The sequence below is a fragment of the Macaca mulatta genome, chromosome 2 (genome assembly GCF_049350105.2).
Source record: "Macaca mulatta isolate MMU2019108-1 chromosome 2, T2T-MMU8v2.0, whole genome shotgun sequence".
Classification (NCBI taxonomy): Eukaryota; Metazoa; Chordata; class Mammalia; order Primates; family Cercopithecidae; genus Macaca; species Macaca mulatta.
The window spans coordinates 109,302,534-109,321,632 of record NC_133407.1 but is presented as its reverse complement, the minus strand read 5'-3'; the positions used below and the strand labels follow the sequence as shown (position 1 = coordinate 109,321,632).

At 49.5% G+C, this 19,099-nt stretch overlaps 1 protein-coding gene across 5 annotated transcripts in view; it reads left to right on the top strand.

Moving 5' to 3' along the window:
• FYCO1 (FYVE and coiled-coil domain autophagy adaptor 1) overlaps positions 1–19,099 on the top strand; it is a 77,695-nt gene that overhangs the window by 26,189 nt on the left and 32,407 nt on the right. For 3 of the 5 annotated variants that reach the window (XM_001114357.5, XM_077992296.1, XM_015131145.3), the window contains exons 8-14: positions 542–2,965; positions 4,145–4,237; positions 4,817–4,935; positions 6,875–7,042; positions 9,751–9,900; positions 10,673–10,884; positions 13,891–14,035. In XM_001114357.5, the coding sequence (XP_001114357.3) occupies positions 542–2,965; positions 4,145–4,237; positions 4,817–4,935; positions 6,875–7,042; positions 9,751–9,900; positions 10,673–10,884; positions 13,891–14,035 (3,311 nt within the window). Of the gene's footprint in view, positions 1–541; positions 2,966–4,144; positions 4,238–4,816; positions 4,936–6,874; positions 7,043–9,750; positions 9,901–10,672; positions 10,885–13,890; positions 14,036–16,171; positions 16,851–19,099 lie in introns of those variants that run through there. The other 2 variants (XM_015131150.3, XM_077992297.1) reach the window with 1 other exon arrangement.

Here is a 19,099-nt window from a genome sequence, read left to right as displayed (position 1 = left end):
ATGCAAGGGCTCAGTCAATGTTAGTAGGTAGGGGCAGTTTGTTAATTTTTTTAGAAACGTGAATTTATCACAGCTGTATATAGTGCTGTGAAAACTGATCAGCAATTTAAAAAAATAAAATGATCAATATAAGGAGCATTAAGAGTAGAAAATAGATGAATCTTTTACCTTATTTTGTGCCTTAATCATGCCAGGAATTGCGGGTATGGGTGTGGCACAGTGAGTGAATAACAGCTTAGATATAACTGAATTTATCTCAGAGACAATGTCCATTAAAAGCTGAAGAAGGCTGGATGGGAAAAGCAAGTCTGTATCTCAGTGGAGCTCACATGGGTGGCTTCCTGGCTGTGGAATGTGCTGCTGAATGTGTGGCAGATGCTTTGAGCAAAGGGATTCTAGTCTTTTGAATAGCTCTTTAGACTAACCTTAGGGCAGGTAATGCCTGTATTTTTACCTCTGCTCTCATTAAACTCTAAAGCTTTTCTGAGTAGCCCTGTAGCTTCATCCCAAAGCCACTTGTCTTTTGTGTTTTTCCTCCCAGACTCAAGAGATGGTGTCCAACTTTGACCTGAACAGCCCCCTAAACAACGAGGCATTGGAGGGTTTTGATGAGATGCGACTAGAGCTGGACCAGTTGGAGGTGCGGGAGAAGCAGCTACAGGAGCGCATGCAGCAGCTGGACAGAGAGAACCAGGAGCTGAGGGCAGCTGTCAGCCTACAAGAGGAGCAACTGCAGACAGAGAGGGAGAGGGGACGCACTGCAGCAGAGGACAACGTTCGCCTCACTTGCTTGGTGGCTGAGCTCCAGAAGCAGTGGGAGGTCACCCAGGCCACCCAGAACACTGTGAAGGAGCTGCAGACGTGCCTACAGGCCCTGGAGCTAGGAGCAGCAGAGAAGGAGGAGGACTACCACACAGCCCTGCGGCGGCTGGAGTCCATGCTGCAGCCCTTGGCACAGGAGCTTAAGGCCACACGGGACTCACTGGGCCAGAAGAACCAGCATTTAGCCAGCATCCCAGACTGGCTAGCCATGGCTCAGCAGAAGGCAGATACAGCACCAGACACAAAGGGCCAGCAAGAACCTATTTCCAGTGATGCGGCCCGGGAGATCCAGGAGCTAGGGGAGAAGCTTCGAGCCCTAGAAAGGGAGAGAACCAAGGTCGAGGAGGTCAACAGGCAGCAGAGTGCCCAGCTGGAGCAGCTGGTCAAGGAGCTGCAGCTGAAGGAGGATGCCTGGGCCAGCCTGGAGTGCCTGGTGAAGGAGACGGCCCCACTCCAGGAGGAGTTGTCTGGGAAGGGACAGGAGGCAGACCAGCTCTGGCAACGGCTACAGGAGTTGCTGGTGCACTCGAGCTCCCGGGAGCAGGAGCTAGCAGAGTTGAGGCGGGAGAAAAAACAGCAACAGGAGGAAAAGGAGCTGCTGGAGCAGGAGGTCAGGTCCCTGACCCGGCAGCTGCAGTTCCTGGAGACCCAGCTGGCACAGGTGAGCCAACATGTGAGTGACTTGGAGGAGCAGAAGAAGCAGCTCATCCAGGACAAAGACCACCTCAGCCAGAAGGTGGGTGCGCTCGAGCGGCTTGCTGGGCAGCCCGGCCCAGAACTGCCAGTGGCAGGTGAAAAGAATGAGGCCCTGGTCCCTGTGAACTCCAGTCTGCAAGAGGCCTGTGGGAAGCCAGAGGAGGAGCAGAGGGGCCTGCAAGAGGCACAGTTAGATGATACCAAGGTGCAGGAGGGCAGCCAGGAGGAAGAGCTCCGGCAGGCCAACAGGGAACTGGAGAAGGAGCTGCAGAATGTGGTCGGGCGTAACCAGCTCCTGGAGGGCAAGCTGCAAGCCCTGCAGGCCGATTACCAGGCTTTGCAGCAGCGGGAAGCAGCCATCCAGGGCTCCTTGGCCTCCCTGGAGGCCGAGCAGGCCAGCATCCGGCACTTGGGCGACCAGATGGAGGCAAGCTTGCTGGCTGTAAGGAAGGCCAAGGAGGCCATGAAAGCCAAGGTGGCAGAGAAGGAGGCCACTCTGCAGAGCAAGGAGGGTGAGTGCCAGCAGCTGCGGGAGGAGGTGGAGCAGTGCCGTCAACTGGCAGAGGCCCGGCACAGAGAACTCAGGGCTCTCGAGAGCCAGTGCCAGCAGCAGACCCAGCTGATTGAAGTCCTCACCGCAGAGAAAGGCCAACAGGGAGTTGGCCCACCCCCCGACAATGAAGCCCGTGAGCTGGCTGCCCAGCTGGCCCTGTCTCAGGCGCAGCTGGAAGTCCATCAGGGGGAGGCCCAACGGCTGCAGGCTCAGGTGGTGGACCTCCAGGCCAAGATGCAGGCAGCTCTGGATGACCAGGACAAGGTGCAGAGCCAGCTAAGCATGGCTGAGGCAGTCCTGAGGGAGCACAAGACCCTTGTGCAGCAGCTGAAGGAGCAGAATGAAGCCCTTAACAGAGCCCATGTCCAGGAGCTGCTGCAGTGCTCAGAGCGTGAAGGGGCGCTGCAGGAGGAGAGGACCAGTGAGGCCCAGCAGAGGGAGGAGGAGCTGCGGGCCCTGCAGAAGTTGTCCCAGGCCAAATGCAGCTCCGAGGAAGCACAGCTGGAGCACGCTGAGCTGCAGGAGCAGCTGCACCGGGCCAACACGGACACAGCCGAGCTGGGCATCCAGGTTTGCACACTGACCATGGAAAAGGAGCAAGTGGAGAAGGCACTGGCCTGTGCTGTCCAGGAGCTCCAGGACGCCAAAGAGGCAGCCTCAAGGGAGCGAGAGGGCCTGGAGCGCCAAGTAGCTGGGCTGCAGCAAGAGAAGGAGAGCTTGCAGGAGAAGCTGAAGGCAGCCAAAGCAGCAGCCGACTCACTGCCTGGCCTGCAGGCCCAGCTCACCCAGGCTGAGCAGCGGGCCCAGAGCCTCCAAGAGGCTGCACGCCAGGAGCTCGACACCCTCAAGTTCCAGCTGAGCGCTGAAATCATGGACTACCAGAGCAGACTTAAGGTAATCCTAGCTTCAACCACTTGGGCTCTACCCATCTCCCTGGGCAGGCCTGGTGGGTCCATGAGAGGATGCACCTTCAGCCATGAGGCAGGTGAGGGCTGGAGAATGTACTGTGGGTGCAGGCAAACACCCTGTGGCCCTGTCCTGCTATCACAGCTCACAGTAGCATCTTTCTCTCTGCAGGAACATTTTAGGGCCAGAACATTTGGAGTGATACCTTAGCCCAGAAGTCTAAACTCAAGACCACTGCAAACTAGATTAGCCCACACAGAAGTTTTTAAAATTAGTAGCCAACATTGAAAGAGCAGGGTGTTTACAAATACAGTTTGAGGGCTTCTTTTGAAACCTCAGAAGATCTGAAAGCCTGCGTCCTCACCCTGCCCCCTCCCCGTGGCAGCAGTCAGCGGGAACCCGAGGGTGTCTGCCCACTTTAAAGGAGGCACACATCCTCTGCACTTTCCCTCATGCTGGTTTTTGTACTTGCCCAGCCCCCTACCCCACCCTGGGCATGTGAGTGTGAGAACACTGACTTGGCCTCTAAAACCCCTTCTGAGGGCCAGCAGTTCACAGTTGCCTCACATCCTAGCTCTGGGTTCTTAATGAATAACCAACCCCATCAGGTGCTCTCCTGACAGCCGATATAGGGTAGGGAACCAGCTTATTTCCTTTTTACAAGGCCCTTGGGACAGACAAGTTAATGAGATGAGCAGTTAATATGTCTCTTTGATAGTGCACAAAGATGAAGGGTTAAGGACTGTTTAGATTGAAGACACGGCAGAATGGCCTGGGGCTTTGATTGCCAGGGCTTGCCACTAGTCTGTCTGCATCAAGGTCTGTGCACTCTCAGGCTACTCCTAACCCTCCTCTCTGAGGCAGCTCCACCGCACTGCCACAGATGTGCCTCCCCACCCAGTGCCACCCCACTCCGTGAAACTCCATGTGGCTCATAGCCAACCTTTTCCCTTGCAGAAATTAAGTTCTAAGTTTGGGGACCAGGCTAAGTCTCTTTTCTTAGTAAGCTTGAAAGTATTTCACTATTGATAAGCCCAAAGCTCACTGAGGAGCCAGTTTGCAGGGAAAAAGAGAAAGGCAGCTTGGTTTTATCTATTTGGGTGATGGGGCTGAGGGATCCTCAGAGCAAGGACCCTACATTTATGATCCCTTTCGTATCCTCTCTAGAATGCTGGCGAGGAGTGCAGGAGCCTCAGGGGCCAGCTTGAGGAGCAAGGCCGGCAGCTGCAGGCTGCCGAGGAAGCTGTGGGGAAGCTGAAGGTAGGCTCTGGTGGTGTGGACCTCTCAGGGAGAGGGCATCTGGTGTGGTTTTGACTGGATCATTTAAGAGGGCTCCCTGCATGCCTCCAGATTCCCAAGCTGAAGCCGTCCTCAGTTTACCTTTGTAGACACCCTCAGTTTGTACCCTGACCCCCTCCATCCGTTCCCTGGACACCTGGCTGGAGCTGCCAAATGCAGAAAGGAAATAAGTGTCCTGTTTGGCCATCTCTATGGGTGATCACCAGCCAGTGATTCTAAAATGGGCAGCAGCAGGGGTGGCACTGGTCCCACAGTCTTCAGAGCAGTGACTTGTCCAAGTGAATCCTGCTCCCTGCCATCCCTGCCTTCAGTGTCACCCTGGGAATTCTGGTACCTGCCACTTGCCAACCACCTTAACTAGTTGCAGTTGAGGCCCCACAAATATAGAGCAGAGATTCATGGCCTCTTTAACTTAATAGAAAACAACCCTCCATTTAGAAGTGACCCAGCCAGATGGGGTGGATGGCACACCAGCCACTTTATGGTACATTGCATGGGCTTCTGCAAGCTGAGTGTCTTCTCCCTGATGTCCTGTGCCAGGCCACCCAAGCAGACATGGGAGAGAAGCTGAGCTGCACCAGCAACCATCTTGCAGAGTGCCAGGCGGCCATGCTGAGGAAGGACGAGGAGGGGGCTGCCTTGCGTGAAGACCTAGAAAGGTCAGTCACAGTCCACCTACGCAGCTGTCGGTAGTCTTCAGGGAAGGAGTGTTTGGTCTCGTCATTTAGAAAGTCAGTCACTCATGTTAGGTTTAGGAAGTCCTTTTGCAAGAAAAGCCACAAACTCAGAAAGTGCTTGTGCTGGAAGCATGCCACAGAGAACCCGGCTGCCTGCCCATCCCAGCCTATACACGGCTAAAGCGCCTTTCTCCTAACTCAATTTTCTTCTCTCTGGCAGTGCATACTTGAGTGACTGCAAGCTTTGGAAAAACTAAAATGAAATAAAAGTTAGGTCATAATAATAATGGTAATAGTAACAGCATGTATTTAAATAATGCTGAAAACGTGGCAGGCTCTGTTTTGAATACATTTACCCATGTAATCCTCCTAACAGTCCTATGAGGAAGGTGTTATCATCTATCCCCATTTTATGGATGAGGAAGATGAGCGTGCCAAGGACCAGGGTCAGCCTGTCTTTGTGCAGACTCTCTGATGCCATATCTGTGGAGAGCAGATCACACTGCCATCCCAAGGCCTCCTTGACCCCCTCATTTTCAGACTTGGGGCCACATGGAGTTGTGAGCCTAGGTTCACCATGTGGTCATGGGACCCAGCTAGTTGAGCCAGGACCTGATTAAGAAAAGGTGTAACCGGGAGGAAGACCTAATTTTAAAAAGGTGTAGCAGAAAGGAGGAGTTGCCAGAATTGAACTGCATGTGTGCCACCAGCAAAGATAAGCACACCAAATTGTCCCAAGTCTCTAACTTTTCTATTTATCTATTACCTCTTCCCAACACCTGCCTTCTAGGCCTGGGCTCTGGCTTAGTGGGAGATCCAGGATATCTTTGACATTCAGTAACCTGGACATACATTTCCTTTCATCTTACCCTTCCAGTGTTCAGATCCTATAGGGCACTGGCTGCCTTTAGTTCTAAGTCATGTTCACATGACAATTTAAACAGAGCCTGAGTTGGTGGCATGAAAACATGATATAACAGTGGTTATTTGTAACATCTCAGAGCATTTGTTTCAGTTGTTCCAAGCTGCACAGTCTATCTGCCAACTTATTTTATTCAGTGTATGTGTGTGCATGCACACACGTACACCACCTGTGTGTGTGGGTGCACCTATAAGCCCATTTTGGTGGACAGGGTCTAGTAAACAACTTCCTGGCAACTTTATACTAGATGTGGAAGGTATAAATTAATCAGTCTCTCTGCAGAACCCTTTGTTTAATGGAGATTTTATTATGTCCCCCTGGACCATCCTTGGAAAACCACTGCCTTAGGAGATAGCTGCGTTAAAAATGGAGTGGGTGGGGTGAGGAAGACAGCAAGATTCAGCCAGCTTCCTCTGCTGAAGACTGAGACACCCTGTAGCACCCAAAACGGAATTCCTTGGGCCTCAGGGGGGCTATCAGGTAGAACAGCTGGCAGTGCAGATTAAGACTGAGCACCTGCTGTGGGCCCAGCACCATGCCCCATGTGTAGAGTCCCAGGGACATATGGAAGACAGGCCCTCCTCCGTGTGGCCACCTCAGGGAAACTACATCTCGCTCCTGCCTGTCCTGACTCCTTTCTCCTCCTGCTCATCCTCCCCATCACCAGCCCATGAGCCTTGTCTATCAGGCTTCTCTTGCAAGCCCAGCCCCTGTCCAGGAGCCAAGGGGTGCAGAGTTCTATTCACTTAGGGTGCTTCTGGCAACCTGGGGTCAGTCTCCCCTCCCTCCAAGGATACCCCTTTGTATGTGGGGGTGTGAGGAGAGTCTCAAAAGAGCTAGGGAACTGCATAACCTGTGAGCAGATACCTGTGAGCAGTACCAAGGGGCTCCTTCATGGCAGGGGCAGTAGCACCCCTCATTAGAGTCCTGGGTGAGCCCAGAGCCCTGGGAAAGCTGGAAGTTCTGGCTAATCAAGAAAACTTACCACTCCTCCCCCAGGACCCAGAAGGAACTCGAAAAAGCCACAACAAAAATCCAAGAGTATTACAACAAACTCTGCCAGGAGGTGACAAACCGCGAGAGGAATGACCAGAAGATGCTTGCTGACCTGGATGACCTCAACAGAACCAAGAAGTATCTCGAGGAGCGGCTGATAGAGCTGCTCAGGTGAGTGCTGTGTCAAACCAGCAGCTGGGGTTTTCCCCACACTTGGGTTTTCTCTAAAGAAATGCAGCTGTTCTTGAAAGCGTACTCCAGAAATTTCCCCATTTTCTTGCCCCTCTCTCAGGAGCCCCTCTCTCCTCCTCCATCTCACTTTCCCCAGTACTAGAGTCCCAAACTCCAGTGCCTGCAGGTACCAGGCAGCTGATATAAGTGGGAGCTGGGTCGGGAGGGGACTGTGAGAAACTGGGGACACAGTTGGGCTCTACTTCTGCCACATCAGTCTTGGCCCAGAACTGCTAGATCACCTTTCTTCTCAAGAGAAGGTGGAAACCTGGATTTTAATGTGAAGTGTCCTGATTTTTTAATCCTGACAAGTCATTCAAAACTTATTTTAACTTTTCCTTATGGAAATTTTCAAATATACAAAAATGGAATCACGTAATACACCTCCCAGCTTCAGCAGTGTTCAGCTCAGGGCCAGCCTGTCACCCGGCTTCAACAGTGTTCAGTTCAGGGCCAATCTTGATTCATCTGTAGACCCACCTGTTTACCCACCTTCCCAGATTTTGAAGCAAATCCCACACATATCATTTCATCCATAAATATTTCAGTGTGTACCTCTCCAGGGTAAGGACTCTTTTATTTTCTATTTTTTGAATTTTTTTTCTTTTTTGAGGCAGAATCTCACTCTGTTGCCCAGGCTTGAGTGCAGTGGCGTGATCTTGGCTCACGGCAACCTCTGCCTCCTGGGTTCAAGCGATTCTTGTGCCTCAGCCACCCGAGTAGCTGGAATTACATGCACACATCACCACTCCTGGCTAATTTTTATATTTTTAGTAGAAACAGGGTTTCACCATGTTGGCCAGGCTGGTCCTGAATTCCAGGCCTCAAGTGATTTGCCTGCCTCAGACTCCCAAGTGCTGGGATTACAGGCATGAGCCACCAAGTCCGGCCCAGAACCCTCTATTTTAAACAACCACAGTGTCCTTATTATACCTTAAGAAATGAAGTATAGTTTCTTAATATCATCAAGTGTCTAGTCAATTTCAAATTTTTCCGATTGCCTTAGAATTTTTTCAGGTTATCCTAATCAGGATCTAAATTAGATTCATCTGTTGCAATTGATATGTCTCTTACATCCCTTTTAGTCAATGAGTTTCCCTATCATCTCTCTACTTTTGCCGATTGCATCCTCATGGTGTCATTTAACATGATCATCCATCCCTTGCATTTCCTGTAAGTCCATAGATAGAACTATTGCAGTGGTTCTCAATCCTGGCTACACATTAGAATCACTAGGGAAGTAATTTTAAAATGCCCATGTCCAGGCCCCACCCAGACTAACTGAATTGGAATTTCTGGGAGTGAGACTCAGACACCAGTGAGCCAGAGCTGAGAACCATCATTCTACTGGCAGCTTGCTTAGACTCAGGTTCAAAATTTTGGCAAGAAGCCTTCGTAGAATTGGTTTGTAGTTTGGGATCTTTCTTTCAAGAGGCACATACAATCTGATTAGCCCTCTTTTTGTGATGTTAGCAGCACCATGGATCAGCAAAGCCTAGATATGCTAATTCATTAAGTGTTATAAAACAGTGATATTAAAATTACAACCAATTTGAAAGTTTAAAAACTCTGCCTTCTTATCATCAATATACAGAGTTAGAACTCAGGGTATTTGTGACCTGAAGGGTGTGATGGAAAACACCAGCTCCTGGCAGCATTCCACATTCCCAAAGTGTGGGTGGACCAGCCTAGAGAATGAGGCTGCTTCAGAGAATGAGTCTTCCTGCTTCCTGACAATTTCAAGTGGCCTTGAAAAAGCCAGTCAAGCCCATGTTCAAGCTTTTTTATTTAAGGCAAAAGATCTGGGGTTGATTGGGAGTTCCTGGTCAGTGATGAAGCCTGTGTCTCTAAGGACTTGAGTGGCTCAGGTGTCACATTACTGGTGGCTGAGGAGCTGTTAGAGCTGCATTAGCCCTGAGGATGCCGACTGGGGCTTCATATGAGAAAGAACTAAACTTCCCATGTCGGACACCATCAAGCCTGAAAATGCTCATTAGTGTCCCTGAGGAAGCCTCTGTTCACATCCCCCACCCCCAGTTCATCAGGCACATTCTGACACTGCCAGACCTTTCTGGAAAGCCTCACACTTCTTTCAGTCTGGCTTCTGGAGTGACCTTACCATCTCTCTGAAGGGCAGAGGAGGCTAACATCTGATCAGATTTTCACGCTAGGGAATCTTTGATCTTCTCCACTGATTAATTGTTACTTGGATCAACCATAGAAACATAAAGGGCCCCAAGAACATTAAGATTCGGGTGGGGAGTACATTCATGGTCCTTGGGCTTACTGCACGCAGACAGTCGGCATGGCGGCACGTTTTAGCTTAAACTCCCAGTGGTCCCCAGCACTGTTGTTTAGGTGCCTGAGTGGTGGCCCTTGTTGGTGCTGGCAGCTCTTTGCAGTTGACAGTGCCTTCTGTGTACATCTTTTGCCTCCCGCGTGTTCTCACACATGTGGTGTCAGTTAAGTCTGCATGTCGGGGGAGATGGAGGAGACCTAGCATGGGCTAGGGCATATTTCCAAGGTGAAAGTGAATTTTCTTTCTATGACTTAGGAAATTTGATACCAGTCTTTTGAAATGAAGCAAGGATCATCCTATTGTTTTCATGGATTCTCTCTTCTTTTCTTCCAATGTGGTTTCGTCCCAGGGACAAGGACGCTCTCTGGCAGAAGTCAGATGCCCTGGAATTCCAGCAGAAGCTCAGTGCTGAGGACAGGTGGCTCGGAGACACGGAGGCAAACCACTGCCTCGACTGCAAGCGGGAGTTCAGCTGGATGATGCGGCGGCACCACTGCAGGTCAGCAGGGGGCTCCTGGGTTGACACCAACACCCTGGTGGGGCCCAGGACCAGAGCAGAGAGCTCCGAAAGAGGACTCTGTGATAGGTGTTGGCACCATGGCTGACTGTTTAGGAAGAACACATCACATTTTGGCTTTAAGGGAACCAGGTGAGGAAGGTGTTTTAGTTGGGATCCTAACAAGACACTCAGGGCTCCCTGAAAGAAAGAATACAGAGATGTGGATGGAGTTAGGGGTCCCCACAGGGATGGGGCATACCCAGAGACTAGCAGTTCTTCTACCATTCCTGTAGGGACCAGAGGGGAGCAGCATTATTGGAAGCCAGCAAGAGCTGGCCTGAAACCTCACTAGAGGAACACAGGCAGTACCAGGGACACAAAGGCCAGAGAAGGATGGATAAAGATGAATCTCGGGCTGAGCTGGGGGCAGGTGCAAAATAGTCATCATAGCTGTGAAGGTCTGTGGTCTCTTAGAGCCTTAGCTTCTGAAATATGGGAGGCATACCTACAACTTGGTGCCAGGGAAGGTGGGCTCAGCCATACTTTATCTCCCTGCCTCCCAGGACCTTAGGAAGTAAACCATGCTTTCACCAAGCTGACAAGAAGGCTTTGTTGGAATCTTGTGAAATGAGCTCATGGCCGCATCCTAATGTGGAGGCAGAGCCAGGTCTGATGAGAGTCACATGGCATCCAGAGCCCAGTTTGGATGCTGAGCAGATCACACAAGATCATAGTGTATCATCCTCACAGCCTAGGCTTGTTTTGTTCCCAGGATATGTGGCCGCATCTTCTGTTACTACTGCTGCAACAACTACGTCCTGAGCAAGCACAGTGCCAAAAAGGAGCGTTGCTGCCGAGCCTGTTTCCAGAAGCTCAGTGAAGGCCCTGGCTCCCCTGATAGCGCTGGCTCAGGCACTAGCCAGGGAGAGCCCAGCCCTGCACTGTCACCAGCCTCACCTGGGCCCCAGGCCATAGGAGGCCAAGGTCAGTCTCCTGCTACTACTACCTACTATGTTCTTTAGATGCCACTCCCACCCTCCACCCCGCTTGTTGTGGCTAGTTAGTGCTAATAAGCTGAATTCAGTGTTTTCTAAACTTTGGTATTAAAGAGGTGCTAAAATATATTACCACCAACTTGAGACTTTCATTTTGATATATTAGGATTGAAAGAGAATTGAAAAAGGAATAACTTTGTCCTGATAAGATTCAGTGTGATTTAACCTGAAGTCTACGTACCTCTTAATGCACATCCATGAAATACACTCCACGCTTTGGAGAATGCTGTCTACCAGAGCCGCAGCCTTGGCATCCAGAGTAACTCCAGGCTAGGAGTTGTCTGGAACCATCCATATCCTTCAGTCTCTTCCTGAAGTTGGCTCTTCTTTCATGTCCAAGGAGGGTGTAATCTCCTTTGTGTCCTCCCACTCAGCCCACTGAAGGAAGTAGAGTTTGAGTTCTGCTGCTTCTGTTTTGAGCACACCCTAACAGAGAGGCCTGGGCTGCCCTTCAGGGCACTGGACTTTGGATGTGGAGCACAGGGAGGCAGAGCTGAGATGGCACAGGCAGAAGTGGTCTCAGCTTGTCTCTGCTCGAGCATCATTGCCATCTGCAGTTGGTCCCTGTGAACTCCTCCTTGGCCTCTGTCTGGATGCAGGCCAGCCAGCCTTTAGAAATACTGTCCATTCCTCTTTTGTTTGAGTGGATTACCAGGTGGTTGGCAGCCCCCATTATGTTGTTGGGTACAAAGAACTGATGAGGATGGGGAGCGTACTTTACACAGCTGTAGTTTTATCTTCAAATCTTTTGCCCATTTTAAAATGATTTTTAATATTGAATTTTGAGAGTCCTCTGTATAATTCTCTATGCAAGTTCTTTGTCAGATATGTATTTTACAAGTATTTTTTTCCCAATCTATAGCTTGTCTTTATATTTTCTTTCAAAGAGCAAAAAAGTCTTCAAACAGCAGAAGTATATCATTTTAATGAGGTCCGATGTATCAGTTTTTTTCTGTTATGTATAAATGTTTTTCTTTTTGTTGTCATGTCTAGCTTTACTTAGCCCAAGGACTCACAGACCTTCTTCTGTTGTCTCTTAGAAGTTTTATAGCTTTAGCTTATACATTTAGGTCTGTGATTCATTTTCAGTTATCTTTGTGTGTGGTGCAAGGTGTGAATAGAGATTCATCTTTTTGTATGGTTGTCCAGTTATTTCAACACCATTGATTGAAACTGTTCTTTGTACCTTTGTCAAAAACCGACTTTATTTTTTTTTTATGCTGCCATGAGAAAGTAAGCAATTGACCTTATATGTGTGGATTTATATCTGGACTTTTATTCTATTCCATGTATCTATGTGCCTATTCTTTCACCAATACCAAACTGTTATGATGACCATAGTTTTATAAAGCATCTTAACATCACGTAGAGTGATTCCAGTTTTGTTCTTTATCAAAGTATTGGCTATTCTAGGTTTTTTGTTTTTCTATATAAGTTTTAGAATCAGTTTGTCAATTTCTACAAAAAATCCTGGTGATATTTAAATTGAGATTGCATTGAATCTCTAGTTCAGTTTGGGGAGAATTGACATCTTAATAAAATTGACTCAGTCCATGAACATGTTATAACTTTCTATTTATTTAAGTCTTCGGTTTATGTCAGTGGACATCATTTTAGATCCCTGTTGTCTGCTTTCCCTTCCCTGTGCCAGCCTTGCAAGGCAGGTTCAGGAGTGTGGCTGGGTCTATCGAAAAAACCAATCCCTGGCCCCTTTTTTCAGCCTATGCCTCAAGCTCTCTATTATACAGACTTGAGACAAGAAGAAGAACTTCACTTCTAAAGCAGGGCCTGTCTTAGTGGTCATGTGGCAGGTCCAGCTGGGAACTTTAAGCTCACATGAACCATTTTTCTTGCTAAACACCCCAGGAACTTTGCATGGGCTTGCCCTGACTCATTAGTGACCCCAGAGTGCTCAGGTCACTTGTTTTGGTTTTTGACATTTCCTGTCTGCTCATTTTAAATTTTTGATTTATTATTTATTTATTTATTTATTTTTGAGACAGAGTCTTGCTCTGTTTCTCAGGCTGGAGTGCAATGGTATGATCTTTGCTCACTGCAACCTCTGCCTCCTGGGTTCATGTGATTCTCGTGCCTTAGCTTTCCGAGTAGCTGAGATTACAGGTGCCTGCCACCAAACCTGGCTAATTTTTGTATTTTTATTAGAGACAGGGTTTCACCACGTTGGCCAGGCTGGTATTGAACTCCTGGCCTCAAGTGATCCACCCGCCCCGGCCTCCCAAAGTGCTAGGATTACAGGCATGAGCCACCGCACCCGGTCTTTTTTTCTTTTTGCCTCAAACCTGCTCTCACATTTTTCCATGACGTGCTGGAGAGTGTTTGCGGGCAGATGACTGGTACAGGAACATTCCTACAGTGGCCTTCCTACTAAGTGGCTTGCACAGTCGGACACAAGGCCCCTGGTTGGAAACCCAGTGCCTGCTGCAAGTTCTTGAGCACTTGGAGGTTCTTTCCCACATATCAGTGGATGAAGGGAAAATGCAGGTCAGACAGACTCCTGCTTTCAAAAATACATGAATAAGTACTGCCTGTGTCTTATGGAGCAAGGATTTAGTGGCATAGAAGTGTGTTTTCTGTTATTAGGTTCTTTCTTAATAAGATTTTTCCTTCTAAATAAGGGACCTCAGAGAATATGCAAGAGGTTGAAACCTCTCTAAGCCCCTGACTTTGAGAAGTCTCTTAGGTTGTACATTCCATTTCATCTGTAAGCCTTCCTCTACTTTTTTGGAATGTCCCAGCAACCAACCATTTCTCTCAACTCTGGGCAGAATAGCTGTCAGTTGAGTGACCAATTAAATTGTGCCTCAGCAGCTTGTTCTGCATAGCTGCACTCTCTCACTTTCCCAAAGGCCATTACCCAGCCTGTGCATAACAGTGTATTGTGTCTCTTCTCTCCTGATCTGCCTCTGCTGCCCAGGAGCAAATACAGACTACAGGCCACCGGACGACGCTGTGTTTGATATCATCACAGATGAGGAATTGTGCCAGATACAGGAGTCTGGCTCCTCGTTGCCTGAAACACCCACTGAAACTGATTCTCTTGACCCAAATGTGGCTGAACAGTGAGTAGAGGTCACCCCCATTTCCTGAGTGCTCATTACAGGCCTGGCCCCTGTGCTTTCTTATCAAAGGATGAGGAAAGTGAGACACTGGAAGCAGGATTGACTGTCCTTGCCTAAGGGAAGGTGCCTGAGAACAGTGCTTGCGATGGCCTTGAAGAGCATCAAGCGCTCAGAAAGTGGTCAGTGTTGAGCCTTGCAGAGAGCTCCTGGGAGATGTCAGTGGCCCCAGGTTTCAGCATCACCATTAAGGCCTGTCTTTCTTGGCTTGAGCGACTGTATTAGTTTGCTTGGGTGCTGTATAAAATACCACAGACCAGGTGGCTTAAATAACAGAAATTTACCTTCTCACAGCTCTGGAGGCTGGAATTGCAAGGTCAGGTGCTGGCAGGGCTGGTTTCCTGCAAGGTTCTTCTCCTTGGCTTGCAAATATTTGCCCCCTTGCTGCCTCTTCATGTGACTGTCCCTGTTGCATGCCCCTGGTGTGTCTCCATGTCTCTCAATCTCCTCTTCTTATAGACACTGGTCCATTGGATTAGGGTCCACCCTAACAGCATCATCTTAACTTAATCATTCCTCTACAGGCCTCATCTCCAAATGCAGTCACAGTCTGAGGAACAGGTGCTTAGGGCTTCAGCATGTGAATAATTTGGGGCATGGGGAGACAATTCAGCCTATAACAGCAACCCTTGCTGGGCCACCTTTGGCAGTTGCTCAGAGCAACATGCTGCTCTTTAAAAGCCTTGCTTTCAGGCCCCTGTGCTCCTGGTCTTGCTCACCTTACCACCTACCCACCTGGCTTGCCGAGTGATGAAGGTAGAGTGTGGCTTAGTGCCAATGGAATGAAGCATGCCCTAGGGACCACAGGAGTGTAGGGGTTGGGAGAACACTGCAGGCTAATACTGTCAGGAAACGCATCAGAGCAGGGGTGTCCATTCTTTTGTCTTCCCTGGGCCACACTAGAAGAAGAATTGTCTTGGGCCACACATAAAATAAACTAACACTAACGATAGCTAATGAGCTTAAAAAAATATCGCCCTCCCCCCAGAAAAAATTTCATATCGTTTCAAGAAAGTTTATGAATTTCTGTTGGGCTACATTCAAAGTTCTGGGCGCATGCAGCCTGTGGGCCATGGGTTGGCTAAGCTTGCTTCAGAGGAAGGTGTTCCAGGAAGGGAAGGCAAGGCCCAAAGTCACAGAGGAAATAGTGAGTAGGGGCTGTCTTGGGTCTTGAGTTTGGTGATTGGATTGGCTTCATCCATGAGGCTCCAGCACAGTGAGTTTAGTTCATCGTTTGGAAACACTAATCAGGCTTGGTAAGGATGCCATGAGAAATGAAGCTCAGATTTAGTTGCAATTGTCTGTGATAGATGCGTCCTCTCAGAGGTCCCTTTAGCTGCAGATAAACCCACCCAAAGTCTCAAAGTTTTAGCAGTAAGAAAAATATGGACAGGCCTATTACTCTATACCCTGTGGAACCCAAGGGACTTTCCACTCACCTAGCCTGCACTTTGCCCTAGCACTGGTATTTTATGCTGCTTTTAATCAGTGACCTGGATCCACTGAACCTTCCTGACTGCTGCAAGAATGCTGCAGCTTACACAGGCGAGCAGGCTTCCGAGGGCCACAGCAGCCACGGCAAGGATATCCTTAAGTACTTATTCTCCCTTGGCCTTCTCATTTTTCTAGTGTAGCTATTTGCCAACAAGGTTTTCAAGGAGAGTTTTACAAGGTCAGTTTTTAAAAATATGAATTGTATAAAGTACCACCATATTAACATGTCAAGAGTTTATGACATGAGACCCATAAGAAAAGGAGGTCCTTGCTTGATGTTTCTCAGCCCCTGTTGTCCGCCTTTAGAGCAGTTTACAAAAAAGCACTGGCTGTTCAGAACCTCAAGAAAGAATTTATGTGGGTCCCAGGTCCCAGACGTTTCTTGACCCATTTTCCCTCTAAGGACATTCTATGATGCTTCTGCTTCCACATTGAGATCTGCCCAGAATTCAGAGGAAGGCTAAGGCTGATCTGTCAGATTGATCATTCAGGATTTCTGCTGCATGTCTTTACTCTTCATGATGCTGCCAGTGCAAGGGACTTTGGGCTTACATGTATCTCCACAACCCTCTGTTCCCTGACTAGAGAATGACTGAACTCGCCATGTTATAGCTTCATGGATAAAGCCAGCCTGATCACCAAACTCACCAGACCCAAGATCATCTCTACTACTGTCGCTTCTGTGACTTGGGGCTTTTCCTTTCCTTGCTGGGACACCCCTCCAACCCCTGACCATGTAAGTCTGCAGCGTTCTCCCAACCCCCATGTCTCAATGGTCCCTGGGGCATGTTCCGTTCCATTAGCACTAAGCCATACTCTGCCTCCATCACCTGGAAAGCCAAGTGGGTAGATGGTAGGAGCTAAAGTGAGCAGGACCAGGAACCTGGGGGCCTGGGAGGACATTCTGGCTTGAAAGTGTCTTGCTGCCTCCTCTAGCCTGAGTGAGAAAGTGACTGTCCTACAGCTCTCTCTCTCCTCACCCCTCACCTTCCCCTGCCCAGTAGGAACAAAAACAGAAGGCATTCTGACTGCTGACAAATATGTGTGGTTTTGGTCTTGGGAAATCAGGAACTGTTCCAGGGAAAGGAAACTGCCAGTGTTGTGGTCCACGGCCACCAAGGAGGATGTGGGACTAACTGATGGGAACCTGTAATCCCTGCACTTCTGTTTGGGTGAAGACCCACCCTTCCCAGTCAGTTAAAGGCTGCATTGTCAGATACTTTTTTTGTGCGTTAGCTAGAGATAAACCCAAGCATTTCTGGAAGCTTTTTCCTACATTCTTTTTCTTCCTAAGTTTTAAGACCTAAACCGAAAACACCAAGAGTCTGAGAAAGTGTGGGAGATCTAGAGCCCTAGATTTGTGTAAGCATCCCTGGCAAGAAACTTCGGGAAAAAATAAGCAAATCCAAGGTAAGAAGGGATCCGGGAGAGATTAAACACTAAGTCCGAATTCGTGAGGAATATCAGGCCACTTGGAAGTAGTGTTGTTGAGAGTGATGCTGTTGAGTGCCTTCCTTGCACCAGCTGCTCTTACACGTGACCTCACTAGTCCCTGTGCAGCCCATCAGGGAGTGGGAATTATCTCATTTTATAGGCAAAGAAGCTGAAGCCTCAGGAGGCTGGATAACTTCTGTTGTTGGAAGTGCCAGAACTAGGCTTTGGACTCCTCCCTCCGGTCCGCTGGCTTAAGATTCATTTGGAAGAGTTCAGCTCTCTTCTTTCCATCCCGTGTCCCCATTTTGCCCATCTCCCCTGCCTTCATGTTCGCTCTTTTGCACACATACACAGTTTTGGGGCTAAGGAAGTTGTTTGCCTTGCCCCTCTTCCTGGCAGAGGTGGGTCAGAAGGGGGTCCCAAAGTCCAGCCTGCCAGGGAGATGTGGCCTGATGCTGGGACCCCCTAAGCAACCTCCCAGTGGTCCCTGTGCATGGCTCAGAGCTAGAATGGTTGTGCGGAGCAGGAGCACAGCTCCTGACTTCTGGAGAAAAGATGGTATTCGTTGTAGCCCTCCAGACACACCCGTGCACACCCCCTTTTCAGTCACTCGGGCTCACCCTCCACCATCTCCCTGACCAGGTGTCCAGCTGTTCTCTGGACTGAAGCACAGAAGGAAACCAAGCTTTTGTCAGCTGGCGAACCAGGCCTGTGGGGTAAGGGCTGGCACGGGCACTGGGCTGTGGCTCCCTCAGCATTTGCTCAGCCTCTACCCAGTCATGGCCTCCTTGAGGCCCGGCCTCCCCCTCTAGCGACCAGATGAACAGACAGTATGGTGGTGAAGAGCTCGAACTTTAGAACCAAACATGCCTGGTCTGCCACCTCCAGGCTCCATGGCTCTAGGCAGTGCAGCCCACGAACTCAGTTTCCTCCCCTCTACCGAAGAGACTGGGACAGCACTCACCCTAGGGGTGTTAGGAAGATTGCATGAGAATTGTGTGTGGAGCACTGAGCCCAGCCCAGTGCCTAAAGCCTGGGAAGACTTTCATGGAGGTATGTTGCTTTCCTGATGTTGTGTCATCAGGGGCTGAGCTGTGCATGCTACCGCTACCGCCTCAGTACCTTGCACTGCGCAGCCCAGGGGTCTCCTCCAAGGAAGATCCTTCAGATACCCAGATGACCCTAAGTGAGCTTAAACTCTCGCACAGAAACAATCCCTGAACCCTCGGAGCGTCTTTGCCAGTAATTGCTTCAGAACAGGCGCTTCATGGTCAGAGTGTTAAGGGGAGCTGTGGTAGATTTGTCACCCACCGGGAGATTTGACGCTTGCTATCTCAGAAACAAAATGAGAACAGGATATGGTGAATGGTTAAGGTTACAAAGCCACCTTGCACGTGGGCTTCCCCAAGATCTCTGCCTTCAGCTGAATACAGAGGTGGCAGGTACCCTGTGGCTTGTCAGTGGCAGGAAACCTTCCTGGAGCCAACATTTCTGGGCAAAGAAAGGCTGTTTAGTGAGGTTGTAGTCCTAGCTCTGTTGTATGAGCTTTGGCAGGCATTAATCTGTCTGAACTAGTTTTCTCATCTGAAAATGGGGATGATAGTGCCAGGCCTCCTACAAAATGGCATTAGTTACCAGGGACCAACAGGGACTGGGCAGCTGGAAGGGGGTGCTGCTTTGAGAGCCCCTTGGAGGAGGAGGCCAGAGTGACTGCCCTGACCACTCCTGGTCCCCATCCTCTTTGTTTTGCCTCCACCCCTCCAGTAGGGGTAGCTCCAGGCTTTTCTCTTCTGTGGCACCATCTCCTCAGTCCAGAACACCCACGGAGGACACCTGGGCCCCTAGCTCTCAGGTAGCCCCTAGAGTCAGTGTCATCTTGTGTTCCCCACATCTCAGATGATGTGACCCTTAGTGGCCTCTGCCATATCTCTAAAGGGGTTGGAGCCCATAAGTACTATAGCCACCCCCAGGTGTTGGGAACTTGGTAGGGAAATAGGGAAAGAGCACAATCCTTTACCCTCCAACCCTGAGGCCACACCAAGGCAGTGTGTACTCAAGCAGAGCCCACACCCAGCCTGA